General features: G+C 40.5%; 4 protein-coding genes and 1 long non-coding RNA gene across 13 annotated transcripts in view; 2 read left to right on the top strand and 3 right to left on the bottom strand.

The window, feature by feature from the left end:
- The window catches only part of si:ch73-290k24.6 (uncharacterized), a 4,678-nt gene extending 375 nt beyond the window's left edge, over positions 1-4,303 (bottom strand). The window contains exons 1-5 of the mRNA XM_057319385.1: positions 3,980-4,303; positions 3,175-3,216; positions 2,412-2,660; positions 1,903-2,064; positions 1-1,782 (exon numbers count right to left, since the gene is read on the bottom strand). The exon at positions 1-1,782 is cut by the window's left edge and continues 375 nt beyond it. Of these exons, the coding sequence (XP_057175368.1) occupies positions 815-1,782; positions 1,903-2,064; positions 2,412-2,556 (1,275 nt within the window). The 5' untranslated portion in view covers positions 2,557-2,660; positions 3,175-3,216; positions 3,980-4,303 and the 3' untranslated portion in view covers positions 1-814. The remainder of the gene's footprint in view (positions 1,783-1,902; positions 2,065-2,411; positions 2,661-3,174; positions 3,217-3,979) is intronic.
- Positions 4,304-4,475: 172 nt separating this feature from the next.
- Positions 4,476-13,040, top strand: LOC130545081 (uncharacterized). 7 transcript variants are annotated; one of them, XR_008961615.1, is made up of 6 exons: positions 4,476-5,109; positions 5,476-5,514; positions 6,706-7,617; positions 7,722-7,760; positions 7,938-8,007; positions 12,929-13,040. It is a non-coding gene; the product is annotated as an uncharacterized LOC130545081 (long non-coding RNA). The 7 variants fall into 7 exon arrangements; XR_008961617.1 differs by having other exon boundaries at positions 4,476-4,699; positions 4,840-7,617; XR_008961616.1 differs by having other exon boundaries at positions 4,476-4,699; positions 4,809-7,617.
- Positions 8,014-15,413, bottom strand: LOC130545076 (PRELI domain-containing protein 1, mitochondrial-like). Of its 2 annotated transcripts, XR_008961609.1 has the most exons (7): positions 15,347-15,413; positions 13,242-13,368; positions 12,840-13,065; positions 12,480-12,593; positions 12,327-12,405; positions 9,620-10,156; positions 8,014-8,238 (listed from the first exon to the last, which is right to left on the bottom strand). XR_008961609.1 is itself a non-coding variant. In XM_057319406.1 (6 exons), exons 2-6 carry the CDS (start codon positions 13,331-13,333, stop codon positions 10,065-10,067), a joined length of 603 nt encoding a protein of 200 aa, XP_057175389.1. In that variant the 5' UTR covers positions 13,334-13,368; positions 15,347-15,413; the 3' UTR covers positions 8,319-10,064. The 2 variants fall into 2 exon arrangements, 1 of the variants encoding a protein (XP_057175389.1); XM_057319406.1 differs by lacking the exon at positions 8,014-8,238 and having other exon boundaries at positions 8,319-10,156.
- Positions 15,414-17,636: 2,223 nt separating this feature from the next.
- LOC130545077 (PRELI domain-containing protein 1, mitochondrial-like) lies at positions 17,637-20,828 on the bottom strand. Its single transcript, XM_057319407.1, has 5 exons — positions 20,758-20,828; positions 18,653-18,779; positions 18,251-18,476; positions 17,891-18,004; positions 17,637-17,816 (listed from the first exon to the last, which is right to left on the bottom strand). The coding sequence occupies exons 2-5, from the start codon at positions 18,742-18,744 to the stop codon at positions 17,652-17,654; spliced, it is 597 nt and encodes a 198-aa protein (XP_057175390.1). The 5' UTR covers positions 18,745-18,779; positions 20,758-20,828; the 3' UTR covers positions 17,637-17,651.
- Positions 20,829-21,348: 520 nt separating this feature from the next.
- LOC130545049 (atrial natriuretic peptide receptor 1) overlaps positions 21,349-27,500 on the top strand; it is a 10,920-nt gene continuing 4,768 nt past the window's right edge. For both annotated transcript variants that reach the window (XM_057319359.1, XM_057319360.1), the window contains exons 1-14: positions 21,349-21,470; positions 21,556-21,661; positions 21,869-22,001; positions 22,090-22,222; positions 22,989-23,099; positions 23,211-23,313; positions 25,902-26,047; positions 26,178-26,250; positions 26,322-26,466; positions 26,566-26,652; positions 26,733-26,876; positions 26,959-27,080; positions 27,164-27,302; positions 27,395-27,443. In XM_057319359.1, the coding sequence (XP_057175342.1) occupies positions 21,435-21,470; positions 21,556-21,661; positions 21,869-22,001; positions 22,090-22,222; positions 22,989-23,099; positions 23,211-23,313; positions 25,902-26,047; positions 26,178-26,250; positions 26,322-26,466; positions 26,566-26,652; positions 26,733-26,876; positions 26,959-27,080; positions 27,164-27,302; positions 27,395-27,443 (1,527 nt within the window). In that variant the 5' untranslated portion in view covers positions 21,349-21,434. The remainder of the gene's footprint in view (positions 21,471-21,555; positions 21,662-21,868; positions 22,002-22,089; positions 22,223-22,988; positions 23,100-23,210; positions 23,314-25,901; positions 26,048-26,177; positions 26,251-26,321; positions 26,467-26,565; positions 26,653-26,732; positions 26,877-26,958; positions 27,081-27,163; positions 27,303-27,394; positions 27,444-27,500) is intronic.

Genomic DNA, 27,500 nt, shown 5'->3' with positions numbered 1-27,500 from the left:
CTAAAAGACACAGAATGTAAATGATAAATGACCGGATCATTAGGGGTTTTTTGCATTGTGATATTTCTTTTCAGAGTTACATGCATTATTCATAGATTTTTGCTTTATTTCATGTTTTTCATTACCATCAACATACATTTCTAAGGACTGAGAACTCCATCACATCTCGACTTCAGACCTTTTTTATTTAAATGTCTTTCTGATGATTTTGGGTTTCAATTAAACTTCGACTGCTTGTGTGAAATGTATCTGCGAATGAATTGTGTAATGTTTTACATAACGATATAACCAAATGTTAATAAACACGTCTTCGTGACAGAACTAAAGTGATGTCCTGAGGTGTTGGTGATGCAGCATCTGTTCTGGTCGAGCTGGTGTTCTGGAACACGGCGAGTGGAGGTTTACTGAATGCTGTCTGCCCCGTTTACCCAGAATTCCACAGCATCTGAAGCAGTCTGACAGCATTGTGAAGGTCCGTCAAAACATCACAGTGACACATTTAAAGATCTGCGTCTGACTTTACGCTGCTTTCAATGCTGTGACGCTCTCCGCTGACACTTTCAGACCATCCAATTAGCTTCTTTACAGCACGACCCGACCTCAAAGTTGATCTGAGGCGTTTCATTCCAGCTCTCTCTAGTGTGTAAGCACCTTTAGTCAACAGTCTGTGACAGAGAAAGACGAGAGAACGGACAGACAGACGGACATAAAGAACTCTAAAGACTAAAGTTGTGTCTGTTAGGCCACAGCTGGACTCCGTCACTGATGACGGTGCCACAACTCATTCAAGAGATCTGCACACTACCCTTCCCTATTAGTCAGTTTCCATGGCGATGACGACCGCTTCCAGGGGTGTCTCGGAGACGGGCCACGCCATTTTCCCGCCCGCTTCCCGACTGGCTCTCTCGGAACAGTCCGGGCTATCGTGGAGGCCGTCACTGGTGGTCATCTCCGCCCTCGGCTCACCTTCCTCCTCATCGTCCTCCTCGACGCGGCAGCGGCACACCTCGATCCCGGAGTCACCGGTCAACCGTCGCTGCTGGAAGTGCGTCTGGTCCACATCCAGGTCGCTCACGGCTGAGTCGCGGCGCTCGGGTTCAACGCCGGGAGAGAAGACGACGGATCTGGGCGGAGACTGCGGGGGCGGGGTGTCCTGTGCAGGCTCCTCCCTCCGCATTGCAGGATGTTGCTGAACTCCCAGCGGGTCAGAGATGGAGAAGAGATGCAGGGACGAGGAGGTCGGAGGCGAGGGCGGAGTCACCGGGACAGTCGGTCTGGTTATATTCTGAGACGCCGCGTCACAGACGTCATCCCGACTGCCGTGGGCCGCATCACACGTCTCATTGGGTTCGTTGCTGACTGTGATCATCGTTTGGTTGCCGTTGCAGTCCAGGGGGGTGGAGACTGTCAGCTCCGCCTCTATAACAGCTGTGGATCGGCTGCGATCGTCGACCGGCACCACTGAAGCCGTCTCGGCATGCGTTACGACTGCCGCTATGCAGCCGCGACGAGGCTCGCCGACGGAGGGCGTGGAGGCGTGACTCGTGTCCGTCTCATCCGTGAGCTGAGCGGAAGATGGGGAGGAGCTACAGGGAGATGATGGACAGCAGGAGTCACAGGAGCAGCTGGTGTAGTTGTCAGAACTCTGGGACGACAGCATGTGACTCGGGCCAGGGTGGGCGGAGCCTCGCGGGTACGCTACAGAGCTGTAGGGAGGGGGCGGGGTGCTGGGCTGGGCTGCCACTTCCTCATAGGACGGAAGTTTAAGTGAAGCGAGGAAACCTGCCAATGAGAACTCAAGATAATTCCATCTGTGTGTGTGTGTGCAGATTTTTGACAGTAAATTGTGTTTATTTGAAAATGTAAAACTGCAGAAAGGTGCGTGTGTGTGTGTGTTCTTACTGAGGTCAAACATTGAGGAGGGGTAACTACACGCTCCGTGATACGCCATGAGGTTGATCTCTCGCTGTCTCTGCTGCTGTTGCACTCGCTGTTTTGCCTGACGGTGACGATACGCACAACAACAGCTGAACAAGATGAGGACACTCCATAGCAACCAGAACCCTGAAACACGCATCAACACACTCCGTCATAACCAGAACCCTGAAGCGTGCACATCCGCACACTGAGTGAATGATGTTTACGTGTTTTTATATCCCGGTGGGGACCTAAACCTGAATACACACCAACACATTTTGGTCCCCACGGGCAGAAAAATGTATAAATCGTACACAACAATATTTTTTGAAAATCTAAAAGTGCAAAAAGTGTTCTACGATCTTTAGGTTTAGGGATAGGGTTAGGGATAGGGGATAGAATATACAGTTTGTACAGTATAAAAACATTACACCTATGGACTGTCCCCACGGAGATAATAAATGTGTCTGTGTGTGTGTGTGTGATGGACATACACCAGAGCTCATAGTAGTATGTACAGCAGCCGGTCTCCTGACAGCATTGGCCGGTCTGACACAGGTATCCGCTGGCGCTGTTTGCTCCGGCGCAGTAGCGCGGGCTGCCCAGGAGAGGTAACGTCCCTGAAGTGTGGTACTCCATACCCTGCAGCAGGGCGTGACGCCACCGGAACACCCGCTCCTCCTCCTCCTCCAGAACTGCTGCTATAGTTTGACCCTTCAGAGTCTCTCAACAGAAAACCACACCTGAGAGGAGAGAAGAATCCTCTTCTGATGTTTGCCTGACACAAGCTACTGTTTATAAATCAGCAATATCTCAAGATTTCATTTGATTTGTCGATTTGATCATTTAGGAGAAACTATGATAAGATTTAAGATCGAATAAACTTCCTCCCCAGTCCACACCGAGCGTTTATTGAAACTAATGTGTAGTCACGCGTTGACGTGTGTTGAGATCACATTAACGTAGTCCATCTTCTTTTCCAATGAGTTTTGATGTAAAAGTTTAGATGCAGAAAAAAACTCAACATGACCATTTATTGATGGGCATTTAAAAATAATGTTTTGCGTTTAAAAAAATGCTGCTTTAGATGAACTGGTGGTAATTTCACACAAAGACAACACAATGCAAAACTATTACACATCATTTCTCTCACAGTGTTGTGCAGCGGTCACAGTTCTCTGACCTGAAACACAGCATATCAACAATAACACGTCCTTATCTAACATGCGTGTTAAACATGTACAGTTAAGTCGTTACCTGCTGAAGGACACAGGTGTCCAGGTTTGCTGTCAGGACCATCTATATGTGTAAGAAGAGGAACAAACGTGAGAAAAAACTATAATCCACAAACATTTCTATTGTCCTGTGAACCCCAATCCTGAGCTCTGATCCTGCAAGTACAAATAATATTTCATATGTAAAACATCTCTCATGCTACAGATATTTATGGCTTACGTATGGGTTCTAAAATTAATTCAAATAAACCAAATTAAAGTGACAGTTCACAAAAACAGGGAATTCTTTCATCTTTTAAACGCTCTCACGTCATATCGAACCTGTGTGAGTTTCTTTCTTCTTCAGAACACAAAAGAAGATATTTTGAAGAATGTCGATCATCAAAAAACACTGAACCCCATTGACTTCCATTATTTGGGACATTTCTCAAAATATCTTCTTTGGTGTTTCACTGAAGAAAGACTCGCATACAGATTTACAACCACATGAGGAGGAATAATTGATGACAGAATTTTGATTTTTGTCTGAACTGTCCTTTAAATGTATTTGTCAGTGTATATAATCTCTTGTATGCTTGTGTTGTGTGTTCTTCATAAAGCAGTGATGGGATGAGAAACAGGCCAAATGAAGTAAAACTGTGAATGTTATTCTGCACTAAACACACACACACAAACTTGAACATTACAGCATCTAACTTAACGTTGATGTATTGTCATATGTTGCTCAGACGGCACAGGCCCGATCAGATGCGGATGGAGTGTTGAAGCGCACTGATGCTTTGTTTCACCGCAGTAACTATAATCACACATGATAGAAACACACTGACCGTACAGCACGCGATCAGTCCGCCTCCCGGTGATCAGATGTCCGATCTGTCTCGTCTTCTGATCGCAAACGGCCTGGAAGAAAATTCGGCGCTTTGTCTGATTTGTTCATTTTTTCCGCTTCTGCAGCGACAGTCTCTCTCTGTCCGCCATTTCCAGCCGGACCCTCAACCTTGGCATCACCACCCACAAACCGACGAATATACCGCGATATCCACAAAGAAAACCTGCTATGCTCTGCTATAAACCTATATGGTAAACATAAACGCGTTATATTCGCATTATTATAGGCGCGAGGCTGCAGACATAATTCCGTGAACGTTTATCGGATCCGATGCTGATTGGCTCGGGCCGGCTGGAGACTGACCAATCAGAACAGACCTGTGTCTCTCCTAGCAACAGCCGAAGATGAGGAGGGAAACAACAGCGTCTTCTGCGCATGCGTCAACACATCTAACAGTTTAACTAGAATCGGGAGATTTTCGTGTAAAGCTTTCGTGATGTGCGTAACGTTGAAACAGAAATAATTAAAAACAATACCATACTTGAAACAAGTTAGTCCTGTTGATGTTTTTATTTGACAAATATGATAAACTGTAATATAATACAGTTTTTTGGAAGTCAGTTTGTGTCGTGCTTTTGGCGGGCTGCACGCATTTTAAATTCTGTGAGGAAGGAACTGTGAACTCAACCAACCGCCGTTTTCCCACACAAGAATTGAGGTAACTTAATGTCTGTGCATCTTATTTTAACAATTTACACTGATCATCCTGTTGAAAAGTTTAACGTTACACACACCTGACTCTTGATGTGTTTTATTGTCTTCTTGAGCATCTGTAAATGTTTGTATGTTTTGTAATAGTTGTGTATGAGTCTCTCAATTGTCATAAGTGTATAAAGATGAAGGTCAACATCATACAGTCACTGCTGGAAAGGGCTCAAATATGCTGAAGATCCTGGAAAAGTAAAGATGGGACCTGGAGGATTTTTCTGAAGATCAGTGGACAGTTTAATGGCTCAGGACAAACAAGAGACTCAAACAACTAACACAGAACACACAAACAGATGTTGATTATGCAGATAACAATCACAGAGGATGAGGGAAGTGTCTCTGAAGAGATCACCTGTACAGGTAAGACTGATGCAGAAGAGCAAATGACCAAAACGTTCATTATCGCTCAGTCATTACGAGAACATGAGCATCTGTAATATGTTCACTGTGTTAGTTAAAGGAGTAGTTTACTTTATAATTGGCCCCCATTCACTTTTCATAGTCGTTTTTATTAAATTGTTAACTATACACTTCATTTCATTATGATATGTGATGAAGAACAGTGTGTAATTGAGTAACAATATGATAGTCATGTACTGTAAGTCAGTTTGTCTCTCATTTATGACCATTTGAGTTCGACATTTTCTCCAGTCAGCATTTTAAAAAGAAAAACTGAACTTCTTACAGGATGTGGTGTCTGAAAATTACACTTCTGTCTTTCTCCAGCTGTCACCGCTGACCATCAAATACAGCAAACAATACAGGGTGAGACACGCAGAGAGACAGACTGAGAAATCGACAGAGACACTGAGAGAGAGAGAGCCGTAAAGAGAAACGAGGGGGTGAGACATACAGAGAGAGACGAACACTGAGAGTGAGACATACAGAGAGACGAGGGGGTGAGACAGACAGTGACAGTGAGACGTATATAGAGAAAGACACTGAGAGTGAGACGTACAGAGAGACAGACACTGAGAGTGAGACGTATATAGAGACAGACACTAAGAATGAGACAGAGAGAGTGAGACAGACACTGAGAATGAGACAGAGAGAGTGAGACAGACACTGAGAATGAGACAGAGAGAGTGAGACGCATATAGAGACAGACACTGAGAATGAGACGTACAGAGAGAAATCGTGATACTAGATCAAGATAGATAATCAGCGATACTGAGAAATCGCCAGAGACTGAAAATAACACTTCTAAAATACTGGTGTAAAATCAAAGATACTGACAACAACAAATATATTGCTTTAACTATTGAAGGTGAGTGAAGAGTGTTTAGTGTTTAGCAATGCATAAATACTGTTTTAAAGAGTTTAAAAAGCAAGCCTGCTGCAACCAATAATCTCAAAAACATTCAGTATGAACCGTAAAACAGTTGTCATGACTTATGTCTGTCTGCCACTTTTAGTTTAATATTAAAGGAACAGTTCACCCAAAAATGAAAAGTCTGTCATGAATTACTCACTCTCTAGTTCCAAACCTGTATAAATTTCTTTGTTCAGTTGAACACAGAGGAAGATATTTGAAGAACGCTTGTAACCAAACAGTTCTTGGACCCCATTGACCACCATAGTAGGAAAAAATACAGTCAAAAGTGTCCCAGAATTGTTTGCTGTCCTACATTCTTCAAAATGTCTTCTATTGTGTTCAACAGAACTAAGTAGTTTTTCCTACTATGGGAGTCAATGGGGTCCAAGAACTGTTTGGTTATGAGCATTCTTCCAAATATCTTTCTCTGTGTTCATCAGAAAAAAGTAAATTTATACAGATTTGGAACAAGTTGACCGTGAGTACATTTATTTTTGGGTGAAGTATCCCTTTAGGATCGATTCATATATGTGTCATTTATGGAACATTTTTATACTTGAAATAATATTGTAAATATAAAATTAACTGATAACTTGTGCTCATGTAATCCATGATCATTGTGTTGTATTTTGTTTCTGCAGGCTGTTCTATATCAGTGAATGAAACATCAGCTGTGAAGATGAGCAGATATTCAGGAGAACCTGTGTTATTCTCTTGTTTTGTTCAGTGCACCCCTCGTCATAAACCAGATCGATGGGGAACGACAGAGAAATGACATCTACAGAACTCAATAATCTTCATGATTGTTTAATTTCACTTCAGGGCATTACGCTCTGCTGATTTCTGATCTGACAGAGGAGGATGAAGGACTCTACTCGTGCTGGATTAACAAGAATCAACACAAGAACTTCCGTCTCGCTGTTAAGGGTAAAGATGTCATCTTTATGAAGTTCCCCTTGAGTGTAATATAGTTTCTGCTGCATTCTTCCAAAACCTCATGTTTGCAAAGCCACATTCAATCTAAGAAAGGATCCATGCTGTGTTTTGAGGGAAGTTGTGTCTGCTTTGTGGTTCTATAGGCTGTGTGGTGTCAGAATCTAATGAAACCATGACGTCTCATCCAGGACGGTCTGTGCTGCTCTCCTGCACCTGTGAAGATGATCAAACCAAAGCCAAACACTTCAAATGGCGGCGTGCAGATTTAAATAAGAGAATCGTGTCTGAGACCGAGAAGAGTACAGGCCGATTCAAGACACTTGTTCATGATTCTCCTGCTAATCTGTCTTTACTGATCTCAGACCTGATTGAGGATGACCAGGGATCATACGTGTGGACAGTGAATGGAAAAGTGATAAACAGGTAACAGGTAAGTGCTCTCTCCGCTTTCTGTGTGCAGGAGGAAAATAAACGTCACTTAATATAAACGTGTGTGTGTGTGTGTGTTTGCGCGCTTCCAGGATCTGAAAGTCTTTTCATGAGTATTCTAATCACGGGTCTGATGATGCTGATGGTGCTGGGATCGGCTCTGTGCATCTACTGGAGATGTGTGACAGGTATGAACACAACACTGCTAACACAACCCATCTCTGACGACCCTACAGCCAAAACTTTGCTTTGTGTTAATGACTTAATATCTGGAGTCATTGTAATTCTGCAGCAACAAAAAACAGCAGCAGGACAAGCCAGAGAGAATGAGGTAAATAATACATAGACAGATTATGAGATAACTCATGAACAATGAATATAATAAATAAGATGCTGCTTTCATGAATGAAAATTACATTTCATTCGTTTCCTTTTAAAGAAAATTTCAGGTCCAGCTACATTTTCATGTATTGTAAACTCATGAGCTCTGTGTGTCTTTGCATTATAGAGTGATGTGACATACGCAGCAGTTAAACACGAGGCCGAAATTACAAGAGGAACGAACTACTAAATCTGAGGTGTGTGATCACTGCTTCAAATACACTTAACTTGTTTTTAGACTAGTTGTCTCTGTGTACACTGCCAGAGAGTTCTAATTTACATCACTACATACTTGCATCCATAGCTTGAATAACACGTGGTGTGTGTGTGCAGGATGATGTCATTTACTCATCTGTAGTTCACAGCAAATCTCACAGACGGAACGCCCTTCACACGAGTACTGCAGATACTACACTGTACACTAGTGTCTGTAAACACACAAACAATAACACACACATCATTCCATTGTGTAAGACATACTGCTGAACTTGATCACATTGTATTACATTGTAAAGCTCATTTCATCACATGAATAAAATTGACTGGTGGTGATATTCTATTATGAAAGTTTATTTGTACAGCACTTTTCACAGTACACTTCCTAAAAAGAGTTTAATAAAATAAATAAATCACCTCTGGTTTAAAATGATCATCTCTGTACTGTAAAAAGTTTTATTTAAGACTTCTTAGACTAGAAACTAACTGTAACATCAGTAGGTTACAGGCACAGTCTATTTTCTGATGTATTTAAATTACTTAAATACAGAGGGCTTCAAAAGTCTGAGACCACTAAAATGCAATTTTCATACAATGTGATGTATCTGGACTTAAATTTGATCTTAGATATTTGAACTTCACTGTATAGACCACTTCACCTAATGTAAACACGGGTCCAGAAACACTTACGGTTTCGTTTTAATTTATTTTACTTTTAAATCTAATTTAAACCCCGTGAACTGGAAGTTGCGATCGTTTTTACTTCTTTTTTCTGACACATTTCCCAGTGAAAAGGAATTTCAAAGGAGAAAATTAGTGGGCGTGGCTTGCGTTTTTCACTGCGAATTGATTGGATGTGTGAAAACAGATGTTGCATTTTGAAATGAAACTAGCAAGAGACTGACAGATGAAGGGGAGGAGTTAACGGATGCTCTGCCCAAGCCGTCGTCATTTGAGATATACTACTGTAGTCATTTCAGGGTGGAAGTGCATTTTCAGATTTTAACTGAAGATTATGAGGGTAGATGAATTTTAAAAAGAAAATGACCCACATTGATAAACTATTTACAATAAACACTGTAATATTTCATGAAAAAATAAGAATGGTCATTTTTTTATTTCACTGGGACTTTTTGTTAAAACATTTTGATTCTGTTATATTTGTTCTGCTGGTTGTACTTTGTTCAAACCTTTCCGTAGTGTTAAAACACTGAAACAGAAAGTTCTTCTAGACCAGCGTTGCTTAGGTTTTCCGAAGTGGTCTATACGTATATATAAACAAGAACCTGCACAATCAATCATAAACACACACTTCAAGGTAACAATGTCAATTGTTAACCTTTATAAAGTGTCCCTGAGTTTATTTTCTAATAAATGCTACATTTTCAAATAAATATAAATATGTTACATGACATCATGTGGTTGTCAGAAGTTCTCTACATGCATGCTGATGCATTATTCCATGCGTTTTCATGCTGTGTCCTGCGTTAGTGTTAGTTCAGTGCAAAGCAAACAGACTGATGATAGACACGCACAGAAAACATCTCAAGACTTCATGAAGCTTCTACATATCAATGAACTTTAGTCTGTTACCTGAGCTTTACCTTTAGCAGCTATTAAACACACTCACAGCACAGGATTCTTCTGGAATCATTTGCTTGTTTTATGTGTAAATCTCGTAAAAACACGTCCAGGTCACATTTCACAAAATTAAATTAAATTAACAAATCAAATTTTCATTTTTTTTCACATGTAAATTTTCAGTCTAATTCACATTATTACATCAAACATTATATTTCTAATTTAGGAACACTGATATACAGTGATTCTATTCACAGAAGACGTGTAAAATAAATCAAACAAATACTATCATGCTGTATAAATACTAAAATGATTTAAATTGAATTTGAAGTCAAATTCAATGATTTTTTATTACTTGAATTAGAATGCAATCTCTTCGGATTACAGTCATGAGAATTAACGAAATGTGACTTGGACGTGTTTTTTTTACAGGTTCACAGACTCAATGGTATGTTTATCAAACGTATTGCTGAGGTTTCTGGGATGTGGAGGCAGAGCTGCAGGTTTTGGGTTTCTCTGTTGAGTCCCCATGATGTGAGCTTGATGTTTCTGAATGACATAGAAAGAGAAATACAATGAAAACATTTGAAAATGCACAATTCTCACAGATATTCTGATCGTACTGCCTGATGGACATACAAAAACACACTTTGCTTGTTTTTTTTTTACTTCCAGATATCAGATATGTCCATAAATTAAATGACGGTTGTTAATAGTTTGACCTCACTCTTCCATCGAACAAAAACACAATCGATGTGTGAAATTAACACCAGAGGAAAGAGGAACTGAGTAAGTCACGTCCAATTTGATCAAATAACAATTCTATTTAAACACACACACACACATCATTTACTGTACAGTATGCATAACATACTATATAAATTTACTGACATGTTTACATTGCAAAGCTAAAAAAACCTGTTATCCATGTATAGAGTCTTATACAGTTCATGTGATTTATAAACTCAGGANACTTAAGAGGTTGGGAATTGTTTCAATTTTATCGATTCCAGTTCTGATTCTGCTTATCGATTTTGATTCTTATCGATTCCCAGTTTCGATTCCACAGTTGAAGTAAAACATTTAGATATCAACCTGTATGGTCATTTAGCCTGCTTATTGACTTGTTTGCAAAATATATATATATATATATTTATGAGCACCGTTTTGTGTATATTTACACATAGAAACACGCCTTTTTCTGATTTATTACAATTTGTATTATCATAGTTGGACTACATCATGGTTAAACTGCAGTTACTATAATGCAACTATGGTTAATTTGTGATTCCTGTGCTTTAATACAAATTCTATAGCTAAACTAACCTTACTATAGTAAAAAATATTGATAATTTTCATAAGGGCTTTTATTGAGATATCAGCAGATCATGCAACGCATGTACTTTTCTGAAAATATGCACACAGGAATTGATAAGAGGAATTCAAATTTGCGCCAAAAGTTCCTCGGTGTAAGGCGCGGATGGCGGGGGAGCAGCAGGGCGGGGGCGGGGCGGGGGAGGGGGCGGACGCGGGGAGCAGCGCGTCTGTGTGCGGGGCCAGGGGGGGTAGGACGGGTCGCCGCCGAAAGGCGACGGGGGGGGCAGGGACGGGGCGACGCCGCCGAGCGGGCGGCAGACACGGCCGCAGAGCCAATCGGGGTGAAGACTCACACAGGGAGAAGTACCCGGGGAAACGAGTAGCGACAGAGCAAGAAATCAAGATCCGATTCCTCCTCCTTTCGATTCCAACCGGATCCAGCCCTTTCGATTCTTGATTCCAAATTGGACAATCGAATTTTGCGATTCCCAACCCTACTCAGGAGTCAGGACATTACAGTTTAGTTTAATACGTATTAATACTGAATATTTATTTAAACATTAGGGGCCCTATTTTCACGATCTAAGTGCATGGTCTCTCAGGGCGTGTCCGAATCCACTTTTGCTTGACTACAACGGGAACATGGTCGGCGCATCCAGGCGCATGGTCTAAATGGGTTGTCCCGATTCTCTTATTGAGTAATGGGTGTTTTTTGGGCGTACGTGCAATAAACCAATCAGAGTGTCATCTCTCATTCCCTTTAAGAGCCAGTTGCGCTCGCACCATGGCGGATTTGCTATTTTCACGGCGGAATTTGCAAGAGCAAAGACTGGACGCTTTTCCAGAGAGGAAACCCATCTAGAACAAGCCAGATTTTTATCTTTATGTACACAATAATAATCTTTTCCATTTATTTTTTTTATTTGGCATGTTTGTGTGCTCCTGCCCTTCCTCTGTGTAACAAGTGAAAGCGCGTTGTGGACCCGCCCAGAGGCGCGTTTTCTACTAACGCACTCTTTAAGTAACAAAAAAATATATAAAAAGTCTATTTTCAGTTCCTCAAAATAGCAATGCGCTTGAAAACAACTCTTTTTTCAGACCAGCACACCCATGGGCGCACAAATGATTAACAAATGTTAAAATGCATTTGCTATTTAAACAACGTGGCACAGGACGGGAAAATGAGAACTGCGTCGGGCTGAAACTAGCAAAAACACTTGAGCTGCGCCGCATTGCGCCAGGTGTACGATAGGGCCCTAAATGTTCACTTAGAGCTCAAGATTAAATATTAAACACAGACTGTCATATTTTTGAGATCAAACAGTAATGGGTGGAGTTCTTTCAGAGGTCGGTGTGTTAAACACTCGTGTGTGTTCAGATTTACACAAACATGAGGCCTTACTCTGTAGATGTGATAGCGCATGTTCTAAACCCTTCATAGCCTTCATCTGATTACTTCTCAATCTGGCCAAACCAAACTCCTACGAGAGAGAGAGACACAACATGAGAATAAACAGACATAAAATGATGATGTCATCTTCATCATGTTCATCACCTGGATGGGTCTGGAGAGTCCGAACACTCCTGATGAGATCCAAGCCTCTCTGATCAGCCGAGTCCAAGCGGGTCTGTTCTGATCACTGAAAAACACACAGCGCTCCTCGACACGCTACAAACAACACACAGCTGTCAGAATCCAGTACAGCTTTTTATAGACATACCGTACGTCTTAAATATTATTTCAAAATGTTTTTAAGTAACTGAACTTAACAGGTGCTAAAGAACAGGATGAACAGGAGGTGCCCCTAAAAGCATGTTGCCTGGTTTTAAGTATATACGCTAATATAGTGTAAACAGTTAGTTGTGTGTTTGTGTGTTTGTGTGTGTGTGTGTGTGTGTGTGTGTTGTCCTTTACCATTAATTTAGCATGATTGACATTCCAGGTCAGTGTGGTGAAGCGTCTGTTGTCGAGATCAATGACAGAATCTTCTATGATGTAAACAGAACTTGATAGGTTCGCCGGGAAGATGCACTCCGCCCACCGAGGGAGCCGATTGGTCTTTGTGAGCAGCCGGCGGGAGAGAAGGCAGTTATCTGATGTCACCTCACGGAAAACAACATCCTCCGTCAGAACGTGAGTGCTGAGAGAAACACACAGAGAGAGAGAAAACAGATCAGAGAACAATTAGAACTTTGTGTCAACGATTTGTGATGTCACAGCCAACTATCGTATCAATCAGAAAGAAACTACAGTATGTCTTCTATATCAGATTATTGTGTTGTAAACTAATCAAACCTTGCGGCGCGCACACAGTACCTGTAAGGGTTTGGGTATCTTTGCCAGAATGCTGTCAACACAAATTCCCATGAGGTCTTGATGTCTGTCTCGCTGATGAAATATTTCCCCATCACAACCCCAGACAAACACCCAGAGAAACAGACACCTGAAACAGAAAACACACACGAGCCTTCAGCAATTTCTGTCGTTTGTCTTCAGTATAGACGCGCACGTCTGACCCGAAGTTAACTTCCGGTCAGTCTAGTGGCTAATAATAGAACTATTTATATTTTCTTTCATTTATATTATTATTAATTTATATGATTATTTTATTGTGTAATAATTGTATTAAATAAACGATTTGTTAAATGGGTCCTGTGGGTCCTAACCGTATGGGACATTGCAGTTGATCTTGGTATCGCAGTCTAAATCAAACATATTGGAGAGGCACGTAACGCTTCTTCTCGGTTTCTTTTGCTTGTTATCAGAAATAATCTGCAGGAGCTCTATTCTTTGCGGATGTGTAGCGGAAGTTACGTTCCGGCCACAAAAGCATGCATGCGCAGTTACGTTTGTTTATGTTGTCACTTTGAAACGTCTTTATTATAATTTTCCTGCTGGTTACATATTACTGCATACACGTGATGTGATATGAACTGAGAACTTCAATAGCAATGATTTTTAATACCATGACATTTCACCAGGGGCCGGATTCACGAAACTGTTCTTAAGACAAAACATAAGATTGTTCTTAAGATAAATTATAGGAAGCTCATAAGAATGTTCCTTCTTAAGAACATCATAAGAATAAAATGACGTATGCTTTGTACATCAATCTTGAGAAAAGCAAATTAAGAACTGCCTTAAGTAGTGTTTTAGGGAAAACATTTCTAACTTTTTTCTTTTAAGAATGTTTCGTGAATCCGCCTCCAGCTTCAGAACTTGAGATTTACTGCAGAAAGATTTTCAAAACAACAATTTTCTTGTACGTATAGCCTGTCAAAGAACACAACAGACAAGCAATAGTTCCACCAGCACACCTACTACTGATCATACATGTACTGATTTAATATCTGTCACTGTATTTATTTATTCAGATTGTGCTAATAACAGAATACAACAATCCCTGCAAAACATAAACTGATGATCCAAAATGAGAGAACTCCCTTTTTAAATAGTTCAAAAATCATGTTTTTTCATTGTGCATTCCAATTAATATCAATCAAACTGCAGTTGGTTTGTTTTGATCTAAGCCATAATAAATAAAACAATATAGCTAACTAACACAATAAAAACATGATAACATAATAAAAAACATCTCATATTGGGACCAAACTCTTCATATTTACCATAATACCATTTAATTACATATCATAGTCATTCATTTACATGCTACTTTAGAAAATACAGACTATTTCGCAAGATTAAAACGACATTAGTACAACAGCACGTGTTCTTTTAGTTTATTCTCGACTACTGTTTAAAATACACAAGATATAATACAATCTTCGTGATGTTCATTTAACATTTCGGTTCAGTTCTAAAGGGTTCAATTGTGTTCTAACAGATCAAACACTGAAACAGGAACCGGTGTTGTTTAAAATGGTGCTGAATAATTCTAGAAATCCCTGTATAACTGCACGGTAACTGCAGGCGGAAACGACGGTTACCATGGTGATGATATGTAAGAGTCTTAAAGCGGAAGTTGATTTGGTGTATGAAAAACACCGGTTGAAAGCAGATCACTCACACACACACACACACACACACACACACACACACACACACACACAGAATGTGATTGACAGTGTTTTATATGTCATGATTCATGACTGTGTCTTGTTTAGATGTTATATTTTATCATCAGCTCGGATGAGAAGAGTGACGTGTCATCGTGATCTCACTTTGAACTCCATTCAACTCGTTTACTGGTCTCATTTCACTCACGTGTATACCCATGTGTCATGTTGTTCACATTGTTTGCTTTATCATATTGACATCTGTTTAAAGCTGCACCGTTAGCAGCGGCTAATGACGACTCGAAAACGGAAGAAACAAACGCGAGACAGAAAACAAGTGAATATTTCACGAAGGCGTTTAATGTCCGTTCAGTTTTAAATGAACACAAAATGATTTAAACTCACTGTGAATCCGCAGATCATCTGCTGCTGTAACATCCGCTTCATTTCCGCTCTGAGCCTGTGCGCGCTCCCGCGAGTCTCTCCATCAGCCGCGCGTGTTCACGTCACATCAGAGAGAGAAACTGCTGAAATAACATGTAGAAGTTTTAAATCACTTTAGGTTGAATTAAAAAGAAATCCACACTAAAACAGCGCACGGTTACAAAATGTTTAAATCAAATATATAAAAAATAGTTTTTACAGATCTCTCACTGAGGGCAAACAACAGCGCGTCACTCAAATATATGTGAAAAGAAACTAATGTCTGACATGAATTTTTCTTTGTAGGCGCATGAATATTTTTCTTGTTTTGTCTGCACTTCTGGTTTTGTCCACTAGATGAAGATGTGTGACCACAGTTTTTAAACTACACACGAAATCTGTCTCACATTAATGCTGAACGAACTAACACACTTTGAGAGTTTGGTCATTTTAAAGCAAGAAGAAAGAACACACTTTAAACACATGATGAATGCTGATGATCTAAGTGATGATGGTGTTGTTGAGTATTTAAACAGTGGTCGTGTTCAGATGAAGGGACGCACATCACCATCATCACCCCCCCTCCCCCATCCTCACATCCTAATGTTGAATCCCATCACAAACACACAACCTGCAGCGCTTCAGCAACCTGCGTGACCATGAGTGCATCTGTCATTCATCACATCATCTGTACGGTAAGAAATACTTTACATCATTTGTGAAGACGTCAACATTCTGAGCACACGATGAGAGTTTTATTGTGTTTGTATGTTGTTACAGATGTGTGTTGTGGTGCGTGTGTTGGGATGGCATGATTTAGATAACAGTGAGTATGACTGCTGGCCTCTGGACAAACCAGATGAACTCAACATGATCGACTGCGGAGGTCTGCCCACAAAACTCTCATTCAATTTCAACTCTTTATTTTCGTTATAGTTTTTCTTTCATTAAAACTCAACATTTAAATAGTTAAGTGTCTTGTGTGTATTTTAAATCCAGTACTATAATAACAATTATTATTGTAATATTTGATGAAGTTCATTGAAGTGAATGTCTACTATGTATATAGAAATAAAGTTGTGTGTGTGTGTAGGTCTGGAAATGGCGTGGGTTCTGCGTCCTCCAGAGAAGGTTGTGAGCGGTGAAGAGTTCACTGTCATTTACTCAGTGACGGTCAGAGATGAGTTTTATCAGTGGGCCGTAAACAATGATATATTCATACACAGGTCTGTGTCCATCGAACAAAAACACAATCGATGTGTGAAATTAACACCAGAGGAAAGAGGAACTGAGTAAGTCACGTCCAATTTGATCAAATAACAATTCTATTTAAACACACACACACACATCATTTACTGTACAGTATGCATAACATACTATATAAATTTACTGACATGTTTACATTGCAAAGCTAAAAAAACCTGTTATCCATGTATAGAGTCTTATACAGTTCATGTGATTTATAAACTCAGGAGTCAGGACATTACAGTTTAGTTTAATACGTATTAATACTGAATATTTATTTAAACATTAGGGGCCCTATTTTCACGATCTAAGTGCATGGTCTCTCAGGGCGTGTCCGAATCCACTTTTGCTTGTCTACAACGGGAACATGGTCGGCGCATCCAGGCGCATGGTCTAAATGGGTTGTCCCGATTCTCTTATTGAGTAATGGGTGTTTTTTGGGCGTACGTGCAATAAACCAATCAGAGTGTCATCTCTCATTCCCTTTAAGAGCCAGTTGCGCTCGCACCATGGCGGATTTGCTATTTTCACGGCGGAATTTGCAAGAGCAAAGACTGGACGCTTTTCCAGAGAGGAAACCCATCTAGTACAAGCCAGATTTTTATCTTTATGTACACAATAATAATCTTTTCCATTTATTTTTTTTATTTGGCATGTTTGTGTGCTCCTGCCCTTCCTCTGTGTAACAAGTGAAAGCGCGTTGTGGACCCGCCCAGAGGCGCTTTTTCTACTAACGCACTCTTTAAGTAACAAAAAAAATATATAAAAAGTCTATTTTCAGTTCCTCAAAATAGCAATGCGCTTGAAAACATCTCTTTTTTCAGACCAGCACACCCATGGGCGCACAAATGATTAACAAATGTTAAAATGCATTTGCTATTTAAACAACGTGGCACAGGTCGGGAAAATGAGAACTGCGTCGGGCTGAAACTAGCAAAAACACTTGAGCTGCGCCGCATTGCGCCAGGTGTACGATAGGGCCCTATATGTTCACTTAGAGCTCAAGATTAAATATTAAACACAGACTGTCGTATTTTTGAGATCAAACAGTAATGGGTGGAGTTCTTTCAGAGGTCGGTGTGTTAAACACTCGTGTGTGTTCAGATTTACACAAACATGAGGCCTTACTCTGTAGATGTGATAGCGCATGTTCTAAACCCTTCATAGCCTTCATCTGATTACTTCTCAATCTGGCCAAACCAAACTCCTACGAGAGAGAGAGACACAACATGAGAATAAACAGACATAAAATGATGATGTCATCTTCATCATGTTCATCACCTGGATGGGTCTGGAGAGTCCGAACACTCCTGATGAGATCCAAGCCTCTCTGTTCAGCCGAGTCCAAGCGGGTCTGTTCTGATCACTGAAAAACACACAGCGCTCCTCGACACGCTACAAACAACACACAGCTGTCAGAATCCAGTACAGCTTTTTATAGACATACCGTACGTCTTAAATATTATTTCAAAATGTTTTTAAGTAACTGAACTTAACAGGTGCTAAAGAACAGGATGAACAGGAGGTGCCCCTAAAAGCATGTTGCCTGGTTTTAAGTATATACGCTAATATAGTGTAAACAGTTAGTTGTGTGTTTGTGTGTTTGTGTGTGTGTGTGTGTGTGTGTGTGTTGTCCTTTACCATTAATTTAGCATGATTGACATTCCAGGTCAGTGTGGTGAAGCGTCTGTTGTCGAGATCAATGACAGAATCTTCTATGATGTAAACAGAACTTGATAGGTTCGCCGGGAAGATGCACTCCGCCCACCGAGGGAGCCGATTGGTCTTTGTGAGCAGCCGGCGGGAGAGAAGGCAGTTATCTGATGTCACCTCACGGAAAACAACATCCTCCGTCAGAACGTGAGTGCTGAGAGAAACACACAGAGAGAGAGAAAACAGATCAGAGAACAATTAGAACTTTGTGTCAACGATTTGTGATGTCACAGCCAACTATCGTATCAATCAGAAAGAAACTACAGTATGTCTTCTATATCAGATTATTGTGTTGTAAACTAATCAAACCTTGCGGCGCGCACACAGTACCTGTAAGGGTTTGGGTATCTTTGCCAGAATGCTGTCAACACAAATTCCCATGAGGTCTTGATGTCTGTCTCGCTGATGAAATATTTCCCCATCACAACCCCAGACAAACACCCAGAGAAACAGACACCTGAAACAGAAAACACACACGAGCCTTCAGCAATTTCTGTCGTTTGTCTTCAGTATAGACGCGCACGTCTGACCCGAAGTTAACTTCCGGTCAGTCTAGTGGCTAATAATAGAACTATTTATATTTTCTTTCATTTATATTATTATTAATTTATATGATTATTTTATTGTGTAATAATTGTATTAAATAAACGATTTGTTAAATGGGTCCTGTGGGTCCTAACCGTATGGGACATTGCAGTTGATCTTGGTATCGCAGTCTAAATCAAACATATTGGAGAGGCACGTAACGCTTCTTCTCGGTTTCTTTTGCTTGTTATCAGAAATAATCTGCAGGAGCTCTATTCTTTGCGGATGTGTAGCGGAAGTTACGTTCCGGCCACAAAAGCATGCATGCGCAGTTACGTTTGTTTATGTTGTCACTTTGAAACGTCTTTATTATAATTTTCCTGCTGGTTACATATTACTGCATACACGTGATGTGATATGAACTGAGAACTTCAATAGCAATGATTTTTAATACCATGACATTTCACCAGGGGCCGGATTCACGAAACTGTTCTTAAGACAAAACATAAGATTGTTCTTAAGATAAATTATAGGAAGCTCATAAGAATGTTCCTTCTTAAGAACATCATAAGAATAAAATGACGTATGCTTTGTACATCAATCTTGAGAAAAGCAAATTAAGAACTGCCTTAAGTAGTGTTTTAGGGAAAACATTTCTAACTTTTTTCTTTTAAGAATGTTTCGTGAATCCGCCTCCAGCTTCAGAACTTGAGATTTACTGCAGAAAGATTTTCAAAACAACAATTTTCTTGTACGTATAGCCTGTCAAAGAACACAACAGACAAGCTATAGTTCCACCAGCACACCTACTACTGATCATACATGTACTGATTTAATATCTGTCACTGTATTTATTTATTCAGATTGTGCTAATAACAGTATACAACAATCCCTGCAAAACATAAACTGATGATCCAAAATGAGAGAACTCCCTTTTTAAATAGTTCAAAAATCATGTTTTTTCATTGTGCATTCCAATTAATATCAATCAAACTGCAGTTGGTTTGTTTTGATCTAAGCCATAATAATTAAAACAATATAGCTAACTAACACAATAAAAACATGATAACATAATAAAAAACATCTCATATTGGGACCAAACTCTTCATATTTACCATAATACCATTTAATTACATATCATAGTCATTCATTTACATGCTACTTTAGAAAATACAGACTATTTCGCAAGATTAAAACGACATTAGTACAACAGCACGTGTTCTTTTAGTTTATTCTCGACTACTGTTTAAAATACACAAGATATAATACAATCTTCGTGATGTTCATTTAACATTTCGGTTCAGTTCTAAAGGGTTCAATTGTGTTCTAACAGATCAAACACTGAAACAGGAACCGGTGTTGTTTAAAATGGTGCTGCATAATTCTAGAAATCCCTGTATAACTGCACGGTAACTGCAGGCGGAAACGACGGTTACCATGGTGATGATATGTAAGAGTCTTAAAGCGGAAGTTGATTTGGTGTATGAAAAACACCGGTTGAAAGCAGATCACTCACACACACACACACACACACACACACACACACACACACACACACAGAATGTGATTGACAGTGTTTTATATGTCATGATTCATGACTGTGTCTTGTTTAGATGTTATATTTTATCATCAGCTCGGATGAGAAGAGTGACGTGTCATCGTGATCTCACTTTGAACTCCATTCAACTCGTTTACTGGTCTCATTTCACTCACGTGTATACCCATGTGTCATGTTGTTCACATTGTTTGCTTTATCATATTGACATCTGTTTAAAGCTGCACCGTTAGCAGCGGCTAATGACGACTCGAAAACGGAAGAAACAAACGCGAGACAGAAAACAAGTGAATATTTCACGAAGGCGTTTAATGTCCGTTCAGTTTTAAATGAACACAAAATGATTTAAACTCACTGTGAATCCGCAGATCATCTGCTGCTGTAACATCCGCTTCATTTCCGCTCTGAGCCTGTGCGCGCTCCCGCGAGTCTCTCCATCAGCCGCGCGTGTTCACGTCACATCAGAGAGAGAAACTGCTGAAATAACATGTAGAAGTTTTAAATCACTTTAGGTTGAATTAAAAAGAAATCCACACTAAAACAGCGCACGGTTACAAAATGTTTAAATCAAATATATAAAAAATAGTTTTTACAGATCTCTCACTGAGGGCAAACAACAGCGCGTCACTCAAATATATGTGAAAAGAAACTAATGTCTGACATGAATTTTTCTTTGTAGGCGCATGAATATTTTTCTTGTTTTGTCTGCACTTCTGGTTTTGTCCACTAGATGAAGATGTGTGACCACAGTTTTTAAACTACACACGAAATCTGTCTCACATTAATGCTGAACGAACTAACACACTTTGAGAGTTTGGTCATTTTAAAGCAAGAAGAAAGAACACACTTTAAACACATGATGAATGCTGATGATCTAAGTGATGATGGTGTTGTTGAGTATTTAAACAGTGGTCGTGTTCAGATGAAGGGACGCACATCACCATCATCACCCCCCCTCCCCCATCCTCACATCCTAATGTTGAATCCCATCACAAACACACAACCTGCAGCGCTTCAGCAACCTGCGTGACCATGAGTGCATCTGTCATTCATCACATCATCTGTACGGTAAGAAATACTTTACATCATTTGTGAAGACGTCAACATTCTGAGCACACGATGAGAGTTTTATTGTGTTTGTATGTTGTTACAGATGTGTGTTGTGGTGCGTGTGTTGGGATGGCATGATTTAGATAACAGTGAGTATGACTGCTGGCCTCTGGACAAACCAGATGAACTCAACATGATCGACTGCGGAGGTCTGCCCACAAAACTCTCATTCAATTTCAACTCTTTATTTTCGTTATAGTTTTTCTTTCATTAAAACTCAACATTTAAATAGTTAAGTGTCTTGTGTGTGTTTTAAATCCAGTACTATAATAACAATTATTATTGTAATATTTGATGAAGTTCATTGAAGTGAATGTCTACTATGTATATAGAAATAAAGTTGTGTGTGTGTGTAGGTCTGGAAATGGCGTGGGTTCTGCGTCCTCCAGAGAAGGTTGTGAGCGGTGAAGAGTTCACTGTCATTTACTCAGTGACGGTCAGAGATGAGTTTTATCAGTGGGCCGTAAACAATGATATATTCATACACAGGTCTGTGTCTCTCACAACATCTGCGTCTTTATTCATCTCTGTGTGCATGAGGGGAAATAGAATATTTATTCATATTCGAATGAATCAGGTCCATCACAGACCCGGCTGAAGCCAGAAGATTCTGCGAGCATCATGAATGTCCCGGCAACTGGAAAGATGCAAACGGAGAGAACTGCTGCATCCATCACGCCAACATCCACTCTTGCCCCATGGGATACATGGTACAAACTCTCATCAGAAAAGATCGTGGAGAATAATGCCTTCGAAAGTCACTGTGCGATGTCATCGTATGCTGTTCTATATCTTAGATCTTATCTTATATTGTTGCTTTTGGAAGAAATCGGCAGATATTTGTCATTCAAAAGTACTCATGAGTTTAAAGTTTGAACAAGTCCCGATCCACTGAATCTTGTTTCTAAAACACTTGTTTTTATCTTCTTGGCTAGATCAATGCACACGTTCTTTACACGCTGAACTCAGCAGCAGTGATTCATTCATGTTGATTCTGAAGTCACAGTCTGAAAAAGACAGAAGTATTTATTCGATGTCTGATTCGTCTGCTACATTACATGTTGACGCTCGACCTGAAGTGGTTGATGTCCTCAGGACAACATTTTTATAAATAAAACCTAAGCCCACACCAAAGCCCAACCCTGACCATAACTTACCCCTAAAATCAGATGGAAATGATAAGTGAGAAACAATGGTCTAGAAGCACCTAATCCTGGTTGGAAGATTTAACTTAAAATAAACTGTAAACTTATTTCTGAAATCTGATTGGTTGATTTAAATGTCCTAATGATATCAACCACTTGGCAAAAACAGGAGAGCCACATTTTGACATTTACTTTTGGGGAATTCTTCCCTGTTCAAAACCGTTCTCGCCATATTTAGGTTCTATTATCATCTACACTGTAGGTGTCGCCGTCACTGTGGTTTCCGTGGTAACTCATTTGACTGTAGTGATGGTGTGTGTTTGTTGTGTAGAAACAGGCGGAGGAGAGAATCTGTGGCCCGTGGATTCCAGATGACGGCCGAATCTTCACTCACACCATCTCCACCGCTGGAAAAATGACACAGACAAACTGGACAGCAAAGGTCTTTACAAGCACACTGACAATGCTTCGTTTTATTTCTCACCGTTTTATTGAGTGAGATGATTTATTTTGTGTGTCTGTGTGATGACATCACGTGATGTGTGTTCTTTAGGTGATGTTGTTTCACGAGGGTTTGACGTCTCTGATCGCTCACATCCGTGTTGGAAACATGCAGGTCGCTCTGGAGGCCAAGAGCATCGTCCTGCCCGCTATCAGTAATGTACCTGTGTGTGTTCATGTGTGTGTGTGTGTGGGGGGGGGGTGTTGGGACAGCTCACTCATCCAACACCTCTCCAGATTAAAACTGGCTGCCCTTGGAGTGCAGTTAACTTTATATTTGCTATTAATCAGTGGTTAAAGTGGATGAATCAGTGATATCACCCATCCCCGTACAGGGCTATGCAGATGATGTCCAGATAGCCTCCAGAGAAGAGAGCGTAATTAAAAGTATGCTGGCGAGAACGGACTCTTGTCTGAAGTGCTCTGGTCTGGAGATTGAAGACACTAAATGAGCTGTCCTGTATGAGAGGAGGAGTGGAGGGAACAGGTGGTATCATTCAAAAACTGATCAAAGTCCTGAGTTTACAGTAGCAACGAAATCTTTGCGTGTATATTCTCTTCATGAAACATACACTTATCTTGGACATAAAATGAACATCGCAGGAGAATGGAAAGAGCAAGTGAACATCATTGAGTCTGAATTTTTAACTAAGTTAGATTTGATTGACAAATGCCCACTGCCACTTACCATGAAGATAGAGGCTATAAGACAGGTGGCACTGCCTAAAGTACAACACCTGTTCTCCAATGTCCATATTCAACAAAAAGTGTTGAGTGACATGAATAACAAAACAGTAAGCTTAGTGCGAAAGTGGTTTGGACTTAATACACATTCATCCTCAATGGGCGGGAGGGTTGGGGGTACCAAATGTGACATGCGTATTTCCCATCTTCTGAACATGCTGAATAACGATGATAAAGATGTCAGGGAGTTGGCCCGATCCTCCCTGTTCTTGGATCTAAGACAACGCAGGGTGCCGTTGGCCAAGGAGTCGGAGCCCCACTTCCTTGGTTTCATAAGGAAATCCAGTGGGAAACTTGACACTCAATTGGCTGGTTTTGGTGTTTTTGGCCGGACTTGAATGATCTTTGTGTTCGATCTGGAGTATCACTGGAGTGGGTGCGGTCTGACTCCAGGTCTGTGAAAGTCTCAGAAGACATTATTACTGACCCTTTGACCTTTGTTAAAGCAACAGCCACATGTGGTGACAGTAGTCACTCGTTAACATCTGCAGGGATATGACGTTCACTTTTGGATTTACATCAACATCTCCAAAAACAACACTGGGTTGGATTGAAACTTCAGGGAAACTGGCATGCCTCCCCTCTGCTGACCACTCTGGCTCTCACTCAAGTTTGAAGAACACTTTGTGAAGTGAGTACATTATTACTTTTACTGTAAAAGCTAGATTACATGTACTTCCTACCAGACTCAATCTCTCCATGTGGTTTCCTAAAGCTCAGGTTCCTCGTTGTTTGCATCATACTACAGATCAGACTGTTGAAACACTGCCACATATTCTAAAAGGCTGTCGTGCTTATAAGGGGATGTATACTATAGCACGCCATGACAGAATTGTGGATCTCATAACAAAGGACATATCAAGCTTTCTTTCACCTGAAGTAATAATGTATAAACATTCTTCCATGTTCCAATGTATTGATAGTGATCCAGAAATCTTTTCACATTTATCTGCGAACACACCAGATGTTATTGTGATCAAGAATGTGTGTAAAGAGGTGATTGTTTTGGAGGTTGCTTGTACTTTTGACTCTAGTTTGGAGGAAGTCTTTATGACTAAGGTCATTAAACACCAACCTCTTTTGGACACCATCGCAGAGTTGGGTTATCGGAGTCGATTGCTTGTTTTTATATTTGGCAGCTTGGGACACACACATAGGCTGGTTGTACGAGGACTTCAACAGCTTGGGATGTCAAAAAAGAGGGCCAAGCGGCTAGCAAAATACTGCGCTTTGTCTGCTATTATAGGCAGCCGCAGTATATGGCGGAGACGACGCCATTTATATCCCTAACAACTGAGTGGTATGTAATTTAGTTGTATGCCACTGGACAAGGAATGTTTTCATATGTAGTTGACTGCAGCTATAGTATTTATGTCCCTGTAAATCATTTCTTTTAAGTGGACTTAAGTAAAATATTAAAATGTGTGTGTGTGTGTGTGGGAAGGGTAAACCCTACGGTATGGGGACAAAATGTCCCCACAAAGATGGCAATATCCAAAACCCTTGTCCTTGTGGGGACATTTTTTGGTCCCCATGAGGAAACAAGCTTATAAATCATACAGAATGAACTTTTGTGAAAATGTAAAAGAGCAGACAGTTGTGTGTGATTGTTAGGGTTAGGGGGAGGGAATATGAGATACAGTTTGTACAGTATAAAAACCATTGTGTCTATGGAATGTCCCCATAAAACATGGAAACCCAACATGTGTGTGTGTGTGTGCAGGCTATAATGTTGGACTCTTAACTATAAAGAATATGTGTTTGAATTGTAATACCTTGTATGAATGCATGTGTTGCATACATGTTTAACAGATTGAAGTGTCCACATGTTTGATTGTGTATATACAGTAGAGTGTATTAAGGGTTCAGTTGTATAAAGGAATGTGAACTAATGATTTGTTTATTTGTGTTACTGTTATAGTTTACTTTTGTTTGAGGATTTACAGTTCAGTACCGAGACATGTCCTTAGATTAAACTGTGTGTATGTTGTGTTTTCAGTGTGTGGTGACGGTGTGTGTGAGGAAGAAGAGACTTGTTCTACATGTCCTGCAGATTGTGGTGACTGTCCGCTCAGTTCTGCCGGACGAGCCGCTATCGCTTTAACTGTGACCATCGTCATCATCAGCTTCGTCATCAGTGCTATGGTGAACTTATACAACAACACACACACACACACACACACACACACACACGCATGTCTGGTTTATTATCTCCGCACACGCGCACACACACATTAAACATTAACAGAATGATTTTTTGTGTTTGTGTTTACAGTGGTTTAAATATCAGAAACAGAAGCTCTTCTGGGATGAAAGTTGGATCATTGACTTCAATCACATTAAACAAGGTAAGCAACCAGCACGTGTGTGTGTGTGTGTTTTTCACTGCTTCTTTTCTAACGTGTGTATGTGTGTTCAGATCATGTTGCCAGGGCGACCATGGGCAGTATCATGAGCGTTCCAGCGGCAAACAGTGACTCAAATGCCAGTTGTGTGACGGCACTGAGCTCTTACACGGGTGTCACTACGACACGCAAACAACTCTACACACACACGGGCATCTAGTGAGTACACACACACACACACATACTGTCCACACTTATTTAAATTTGTGTACAAGCACAAAGAGCCACGTGAATTCACGATTCATTTTTTCTTTTCAGTGACGGACGAACTGTTGCCATCAAGAAAATAAAAACGAAAACATTTTCCCTCTCGAAGACGATTCGCCAGGAGGTGAAACAAGTTAGGTAAGAATAATAACAACAAATCATCTCTCAGTTGATCTCACAGTCATCAGTAACATCCACATGTTCATGTTTGCCTGCAGAGAGCTGGACCATCCAAACCTCTGTAAGTTTTTTGGCGGTTGCGTGGAGGTTCCAAATGTTGCCATAGTAACAGAGTACTGTCCTAAAGGAAGTCTGAATGATGTTCTACTGAACGACGAGATTCCTTTAAACTGGGGTTTCAGGTACACACGCACACACACACACACACACACACAATAACTGTAAACTTTTTAAAATGTATTCTTTTTATCTGTCTGTTTGCAGATTTTCCTTCGCTACAGATATTGCTCGTGGGATGTCTTACCTCCATCAGTATAAGATCTGCCATGGACATCTCAAATCCACTAACTGTGTTCTAGATGACCGCTGGGTTTGTAAAATCACAGGTACAGTAAAATCACAGAACTTTGGTTCTTTACACTCAGTTGTGCGGCACACGTGTATTCACGCATCAGTTTTCTCTGAGCAGATTACTGTCTGTGGGTTTACCGGCGTGAAGACTGCGCAGAACCGCTCACAACATATCAACAGAGACTGAAGGAGGTCTACACACCACCTGAAGCTCAGAACGGTGACCAGGAGCCCACGCTAGCCGGTGATGTGTTCAGGTGAACACACACAAACACAAACACACAAAAAAGACTCTGACTTGCACAACTTCAACACTGTGCCAAATATTCTTTCATTTTTTTATTTGCAGTTATTCAATTATCTTATTGGAGATTGCAACCAGAAATGACCCAGTACCAGTGAGTGTGTGTGTGTGTGTGTGTGTGTGTGTGTGTGTGTGTGTGTGTGTGTGTGTG

The sequence above is a fragment of the Triplophysa rosa genome, linkage group LG21 (genome assembly GCF_024868665.1).
Source record: "Triplophysa rosa linkage group LG21, Trosa_1v2, whole genome shotgun sequence".
Taxonomy (NCBI): domain Eukaryota; kingdom Metazoa; phylum Chordata; class Actinopteri; order Cypriniformes; family Nemacheilidae; genus Triplophysa; species Triplophysa rosa.
Note: the sequence above shows the minus strand (reverse complement) of the source record. Positions and strands in the feature narration are given on the sequence as shown.